Here is a 9,150-nt window from a genome sequence, read left to right on the forward strand (position 1 = left end):
TATGTTATTATTTGTGTGATTTTTGACAGCGAATATAGTCATGGTAGCCGAAACTTATTTAAAAAGCAATAATGATCATCTACTTAAACACAATAAAAATAATAATAATTTATATATATTCAGCTCGATGTTAGAGTCATCGTTGCATTTTGCATATACAACACATATTTATCATATTATACGCCCGTTATAGATAATGATTACTTCAAAAGTTCAAACACAGCAAAATTTTTTTTAATAATTTATCACATTATTTTATTTTTTATTAGCAATATGGTAGGTTTAACTAAATTATGTCGAAAAACAAATCGTATATTATAAAATATAATATAATAATAATTTTATTTATTAATTTATAAGTCAATACCGACGCACTGTAGATTGGTGTAGTTTAACCGTTAAACTTTAACGGAATAATTTCATGGTATAAAATATAAACTATTTCAATATTTTGTGAATTGTATTATGTCTAGAAAATGATAATTATAGTATTTTTTGTGTTCAATTCTAATCCCTACGATTAGTATATTTTTTTAATAACAACAAGCAAAAGTCACTAACAGTCGTTATTTTTCATTTAGATATATAATTAGTAATTTCATAAAAATTTGAGCTTAAAATGTGTATACGAGTACTTATACTTTTGACCACCTAAAAAACCAACTAGATCCAATTTACTACCTGAAACCATGCTAAAAGAAGAAAATCAGAATATTTTTACTGCTCCTAGGTTACGTGAGCCACAAAAAAAGTAAATAACATTGTAAAACCAATACATTCATCACTCCGATTAGAATTTAAAATCTTTAATTTTTCCCTTATAGGTTTAGTAAAGTTTTGATAGGCCACTTTTGATTGACACGCGTTAAATATGATTATGATACAAATGAAAACAATAATTTATCAAGTTTTCCATAAGATCACCACTAGTCAGTTGCATCCTGACTAAGAAAACGAGTAGGTAGTTAATATTGTATGCGCTTACGTTACAGCGCCAAGTGTGCTAGCTAGGATAATATAATACGATGACCAAATAATTCCAAGAACGTAGAATAAATATAAAATAAGTATGACTCAGTAACGACAGTAACAACAACTAAATTGAAAAGTAAAATGACGTTAATATTAATTTTGTATATTTTAGTAACGTGAAAAAAAATTACTATTATAATTAACTGCAGTTTTGTAAGATTGTGATTTATACAAAATACAAATGTTTTTGAATCATTAGTTTTTGATATTATTCTGGGAGCGTGTACACGGATCCTATTTAGGCTTTTATAAGTATAGGGAGGTAGAACGTTAAAACGGTGTTATTAGTTCTAATAATGATCACGTGCATCGCGTTAAAAATACTAATTAGGGTTCATTCATTAATTCTTGCGCTGGTAAACGGTTAATGATTTGCCCACTCGTTGGAACTTTTTGTTTTTAATTATACATTTAATACATCACAACTCTCGTCACTCGGCACGCGTAATTCACGTAAAACTACTTAAAACGTTTTTTTTTTCGTGTATATATATATAATATATAATATACGACGAAAAAAATGCGATGGTACGGCATGATAAAAAAAAAAACTAAAGAAAATATAAACGATTTTAATAACACGCAGTTCTATTTAATACTGGTTACTTCGATAAGGACCAAACGAAAAATGTCGACGACAATAATGATTATGATCTGCGTATAATGTAATTTTTCTCTTTCTCTCATCGCGTGTTGGTATATATTAATAATTTAATATACATATATTACTCACATGTATATACACATTATCACTCCATAATAATATTATATTATATCATTAGGCGCACATAAATATATAATATAGGTACACCTGTACAGTATATAATATACATAATATATTCATATGAAGTCTCATATACCACCGTCTGTGTAGCCAAATTATCGATCTCGTCTCATCCTCGTAGAGTATATATTATGGTTGTTGTCAGCTCGAGGTCTTTTACACAAGCCCCTTTTTTCTCTATTTACGATATGCTATGACAATATGTATATACACATGGTAGCAAACGTGTAACCTATAATGGCGTGCAAATATTATTCAAAGATGATATTATATAAAGATAAACCACAACTATATTTATATATATATATATACCTATATGAATATTTGGTATATCCAAAACTAAAAGACTCAAAAACTACTGGACCGATCTTTACGTGATTTTTCGTAATATGGTTCACGTTGTCCGGAAGAGGTTTATGACCTTTGATTCATAGATTACCCTGATAACACGTATGATAAAACACAGTTATTAGTTATTATTATAATTAGTATTTATAAGTAAATATATTATGTCAAGTTGATATTTCGGAAATATTGATTAAATTATAGTATCACACACAACTAAACTTTTTTTTTAGATGTATCATCCTCAACAATGATTAAGTACTAACATTTTTTTTAAATGCCGACCAAAAAAAAAAAAAAAACTGAAAAATCAACCAGAAATGTGCGACGACTTTCGGCCATTAGATCTAATGAAATATCTGAAAAGCAAGGCAAAAACCCATACACCGACCAGATCAAAGTCTGTACTTCAAGAGCTGCTGAAAGTCCTAGAAAGAGAATTGTACGAGTTGAATACTTGTAAGTGCGGGATTTATTTCAAGAACTGATGCAGCTCCTGAAGTGTGAAACAAAATGTGAAACTGAACGGTTACTACAGAACCGATGGAGAACGAAAATCTATCTCAAAAAAACACCCGTATAATTATTATATTTTCATTACGATTACAGAATCCATCACAGTATTGTCATAGATCCAATGATACATTTGTGTTTTTACTATGATGCTTAGAAGTTTCAAAAAGAAACCACACCTGGCCTGCTCTAAAGACATAATCAATTTACTCTAGTGGCTAAGACACCAGAAACACTTTTTACAGCATACTCGGAAATACAACTCATGCATTCACATGACATTGTTTAGAGTGACAAATATTGTGAGATATGGCAATTTCATCCACACGTTCAAATTTAAAGAACACGTATATATGAACATGTTTATACTTAAAAATAATATACGACCAACACGGGTGAAACAACATAAAACAAAATTAAAATAGAAGGAGTTTTGGATACCTTTATAACTATTTATTCGAAGGCATTAGATATTCTAATATTCTATTATCGCTAAAACCATTTTACCGCAAAAAACAACCAAAATGCTCAATCTAGCACAATAATGATAATTTTTCTATTGACAGGAGCAATGGCGTGCGGGATGGCTAATATATTATAATATTTTATATAATATTATTGTGTACCCGTATTGAATTATTTTAAACGGAGTGAGGAATTTTAAAACGATATTCGTACAAAAACGGATTTAAAAACTATGTAGATATAAGCTGATTGCGATCCTTTCAAGCCAAATTCATTCGATCATTAACCGCTCGGCATCACGTTTGGCTAAAATTTAATAATTTATTATACACCCTTGATTTTAATCTTTATAATTTATACACTGCTATTACCTTTTAGGGATAGAGAATGGGGTGTGGGAGAAAAAAATCCGTCAACTGGACCAGTAACTACAGAATTCAAACGAGTATTTTCCCACTGCACATTATACGTATTATAATAATAATATTATAATGCCGTGTTATCCGATTTGCGGGTCCGTTTGAAACGTTCCGGTAAAAACTGCTTCAATAGTTTTTTTCCAAAAGTCAACTCTAATTGGACCATTCTGGTCAACGTTCCGTTTAAGCCAAAAATTAACCTCGTCATCCCGCTTCGGGTAATCTTCCGAAGTAGGCGGTAACACGCCTTATTCTAACCGGCAGTCGAACCCTTCAAATTGCAGGTCAGTAAAATATAAATATAAGAAATATCAAAAACGCTGTATTGACTATGCTTATAGGCTGCAGTTATAGAATAAAATAATCATAATAATATGCTATACATAATATTATTGTATTTCTTTTATACACATATACTATACTTCCTTCCTGTATTATGACGCATAAGTCATCAAAATAATAAATATTTATTGACCGCGAAAATCAATTTTTCTACTCCTTCTCCTCCTCACTCTTTACCGTTACACGCGCACAAAGCAACGGCAGACGTCTATGTACCATACTTTGCAGAGCAACGGGGAAAAATCTTTAGGTTAAAGACCGGGTGCGGTATATATATGTATATATAGTTTGCATTCAGATCACATAATGATCGTATATTATAATATATTATACACCGAGAGTATTATACTATATAAATATGACTACCGCGAATATATACACTTGTCACTTTCAAAATATACGTACAGTCGATGTTCATAATTGTCATACTTGTGTATATTAAAATGCATAATATCGATCGTTCACATAATATACACACATAATAATTACGCACGTATAAATATATAATACCATACCTACCCTTCCCGCGCGACGCAATATTATTTATTCGGTATTATTATATTATATGGGTTCATTTATTATTAAACGTAAATATATTTTTATTTTTTCTTAATGCGCTTCGAAGGCGACGTCGTTATAACTTATAATATATATATATACATAACTAACTCGATCGAAACGTTACAATAACACTTGTCATAATTGCGTACGTTTTGCATTAACTCTTTATTCTTTAATAATGCCCGTCGTGTTTGTATACGCGTATATAATATTATATTATATATACTCCACTCGACGTTCCATCATATGATGTACAGTCATATTATAATATTATTAATATAAAATTTAAAGAATAGCATTATTGCTACACATCGAAAACTCATGTCGTATAATATACGCGACCACTACGAGTGGATTTCTCGAGTGCGTACATCGTTAAACGCGTGTAATTGGAAATCATTATTGAAACAATCGACAATAATTTCAAGTCTTAAAAATCGACAGAAAAAGCTTTAGACGTTATAGTCAGACAGGTGTATAGGTATAAGCGTTTATAACCGTTTACAAATGGATTTATCGTCCAAATGACAATCGAATTAGACTATATTATTATGATTTCGATTTGTACGCGCGTAAGGCGCGGTTCTAATGGTTCTATATAATATATTATTATTACGAGTATACCCGCCACCTATATAATATTATGTGTCTGGTATACCGCGGCTCCACTCGAACGGTACGTCGATTGACGTCAATTTCGTCGAAAAATGCGTAGACGAATAATATTAGAAACTATATAATGTTATTTTATGCGGTACAGAGACGCGCAGAACTGTTTTTACGTACGCGATTGTTATTAAGTACGAGTGTATACACTATACCGAATAAACGCATTCGGGAAAATAGTTATTGTTTCGCGAATATTTCCCGCCCTGTAAAGTTTCGTTATAAATTACCGACTCGTTTCATTGAGTTTATTAATGAGATAACCCAGACGTCTAGTTTTACCTATTATGCATGGTTTATGGTGATTCGATATTAATGACTTGGCGAGCTTAACTGCGATATCTGCATAATGAATTTATCGTATTATATATACCTATGTTAATTTTAATACATAATATATCATATAATATGGTCTACGCGTCTTAACACTCGTTTCCATAACGACAATTTAAACATTACATAATTATCACAACGCCTCGAAATTATCGTCGCCAAAATGGCCTTACCTAGTGTACAGTGTATGTGTATACCTATTATGATTATGTACTTACTTACACGTGGGTAGATATTCGATTTGTATACCGATCTGCGTATCCGCCCTAGCTGGCGTACGCGTTGCACTTCCGCGGCGGTTGGAATCGTATCGATTCGTCGAGTGCCTATACGCCGTCGTGCCCGGTTTACATCCTAAGAATTTGGAAACCTATATAATAATATAATATATATATAGCCATATAGACCGCGAATACCGAATAAAAATTGCGAGGCCACACTTATTCGTCGGGCGCGGTCTTGCAGGGTATCGTGTAAATGTTTACACCTCGAGAATACCGTTCACTGTTCATTGAACACTTATATATACCTACTATAATATTTATACATAATATATTGTGCGGTTTATAATAGAATGCAAACCCCTTATTATTATTATTCGGCATTTCGACCGACGAAATGAATCCGGCATTGGTATAAAATTATTTTGGGGAAAAAAGATAATTATCCGGGAATTAAAGAAATCAAATAATTGTAATACATCCACTTATATGCGTCGATTATAGCTGATAAAAGAGAAAATATTTTTAATTAAATTGACGCGAGGAGTTGAAAATACGAATAAATTATAATCCTACAACACCGTATATTATTATTTCCGCACAAGCAAATTATTAAAAATCAAACTCGCAAAAGCCCGTAAAGCTTACCGGGCCTGTTCACACACGACTATACACGAGTATTATACCGCTATATATGTACTACACGATATATATATTTATATTTTATACACAATATAATACCGTTCGTTTAAAACCATAGATGACTGCAAATATTGGAAGGGACATGGCTTTACACTCTACCTGTGTATATATGTAGATATTTAATCCTCGACACCGGATTTATGGTGTTTTTTAGGGATAAGACAAAAAATACAAAGCCTTAGAATGTACATTGTATAGATGTATAAACATATTGGCTTATATATAAATATGTATAGGAATTGGGAATGACATTACATGATTTATGTAATATACAGCAGCTATATAGGGTTGAATGGGTTGATTTTGAGATATGTTTAATTATGTTATATTTTCTGCGTTCAAATATAATACATAGTATTCGCAGATATATAGTCATAGAGTTGTTTACTTAAATTGTTCTGTCATACGCATTAGGCAGGTACACGCTGCTGCCGCGGAAAGCGAAGATATGTATATAAATAGTGAATATTATATAAATTATTACACCCATCGAATGGACGATACAATTATATCGTAAATTCCTCCCACTGCGGTAGTATACACTCGAGGTGGAAATATTTATCATTTACCTAAGTAACAATAATTTGTGGCCGTGATACGGCACGTACCCGTAACGCGTTGAACAATTAATGAATAATGTATTTAGCACTGACTGTATATACGGCGGCGAGGAAGTGACTGTCGCTATATCCACCGGAAAACGGCGTTTGGCAACAGTACCGCTATAATAATATAATACACGTTTCAATCAATCTAAAATCGTGTAAAGTTGGGTTCACGGTTTCTCAGCTATATATATATATATGTATAAGTATACGTCGTCTGTCGTATCGTGCGGCTTTTATCGCGCGTATTCCGATTGGCCGCGACAATAATATTATATCACATCATAACTCACTGCAAAACACGATGTACACAAATATCCTGCAGAGTTGTGTGGAACTCGACTTTTGGACGGCGAGACATTATAATATATATATACCTACATACAGTATAAAGACACTATACATACCAGGGGTGGCGAACCTTTTGGGGGTCAAATGCCAAATTTTCGCAGTCAAAGTTTTGAACATTTTTCACGTGCCCAAAAGAAATTAAATTTTCTAAGTTTAAAAATAAAGTTACTGATGTATTATATATTATATTTTATTAAGTAAGCACAGCTTTTTTTGTTATTATAATTTTTAAAATGTATATAGTTTGTTTCTTTGAATTTCTCATAACAGTTATGATCAAAACATAATAAATAGTATAATTTTTAATAGTTTAAATTTTTTCACGTGCCATTGAAATTTGGTCAGCGTGCCGTAGGTTTGTCACCCCTGCTATGTACAGACGACGTGGCTGCAGTGAACCCGTGGCCTCGCCAGTTGTTAAACAACGCGCGCGCAAAGGCCGCGGTACTGCATTTACCCCCCCCCCCCCCACGGACAATATTTTCATTTTAATAACAGTGTTGACCGCGACAGAAATAAAACAAAAAAATAAACTATTGAAATTATTATTATTATGTTTTTCGCAGGAGCGTCGGACGGCGCAAAGCACGCGGTCATGCAGCGACCGGCGGCGGATGATCGAGAGTACGACGATGACGTCGACGACTGCGACTGGCCGATAGACGAGAACGTGTTGCGATCGCTGTCCGAAGACGTACGGCCAACGCCGGTGGTGGCCGCACGGGCGAACAGTGACGACGCAGTGGCCTCCGACGTCCGACTGTGTTTGGTCGAACGAGTGGTGCCGACGGCCGAGACGATGCGGCGGCTACGATTGCGACGGCTGCTTCTGCGCCGGCCACCGCGGTGGTGGCCGGAAAACGGCGGTGGTACAGCCGCGGTGGCCGAGTCCAGGCGGACACAAATGAAGCTGATGTCCGTGCCGTCGGCGTACTCGGCGAACGGCGAGTACTACGCGCCCGAAGCGGCGTACGTGTCGCGGACGGTGGAAGAACTGTCGTCGGAACCGTGGACGACAGCGGCACCGCCGGACAACGGGTACACGTACACCGCCGGCACGGTGCACTACGACCGCGAGACAGGCGCGTGCTATCTGCACGGATTCGCCGACCCGCAGGCCCGGGTAACCGTCGACTGCGTGCTGCTGACGGCCGTCCTGCCCCGGCACCGGGCCACCGTCAAGATGTACTCCACGCTCCGGCCACCGTCCGCCGACCACCCAGGCCCTCCCGTTCTGGTGCCGCACCATTTCCAAGTGTTCTCGCGCGCCGTCCTGTTCCGCTGACGCACATGATATTACAACGATGTTGCCGTAACGACGTGCACGAACCCGTAGATTTGTGTGCCGGTCCACGAACGTACGTCTATATGTACTATATATTATTATATTATAATTGTTTTGTTGTTGTTTGCTGTTGAAATACTATTACTACGGAGTATATCGTAACTTCGTATATTATACGCGTAATAACAGCTTATAACTATTATAATTTACTGCATACATTTCGTATATAATACAAAATATATTATATTATTAACTTTTTTGTAAATTAAATCGACTAAGTTTGAAATCTATACATTACCAATGTACCCACTACAGTGTATAGGGATACACAATGACTAATGAGTATAATGACATGTCGGTTAGTGTGTGTATTATTAGGTCGTCTGGTTCGCATTGGCAAGTGACGGGCAACAGCGATGAGCGACAAGGAATTTCCTAAAATGCATACACGTACGATTAACCCGTATATACAATACTTTACAGAGATTTACAGGCCCTCTAGGATTTAAAACTTTTTTATAAGTGG

General features: G+C 34.9%; 1 protein-coding gene across 3 annotated transcripts in view; it reads left to right on the top strand.

The window, feature by feature from the left end:
• Positions 1 to 8,903, top strand: part of LOC132917972 (uncharacterized) — a 93,925-nt gene extending 85,022 nt beyond the window's left edge. Inside the window, exons 2-3 of one of the 3 annotated variants that reach the window (XM_060979007.1) lie at positions 3,518 to 3,842; positions 7,906 to 8,903. In XM_060979007.1, the coding sequence (XP_060834990.1) occupies positions 7,935 to 8,624 (690 nt within the window). In that variant the 5' untranslated portion in view covers positions 3,518 to 3,842; positions 7,906 to 7,934 and the 3' untranslated portion in view covers positions 8,625 to 8,903. The remainder of the gene's footprint in view (positions 1 to 3,517; positions 3,843 to 7,905) is intronic. The other 2 variants (XM_060979000.1, XM_060979016.1) reach the window with 2 other exon arrangements.
• Positions 8,904 to 9,150: the final 247 nt, after the last annotated feature.

This window comes from Rhopalosiphum padi, chromosome 1 (assembly GCF_020882245.1).
Source record: "Rhopalosiphum padi isolate XX-2018 chromosome 1, ASM2088224v1, whole genome shotgun sequence".
Taxonomy (NCBI): domain Eukaryota; kingdom Metazoa; phylum Arthropoda; class Insecta; order Hemiptera; family Aphididae; genus Rhopalosiphum; species Rhopalosiphum padi.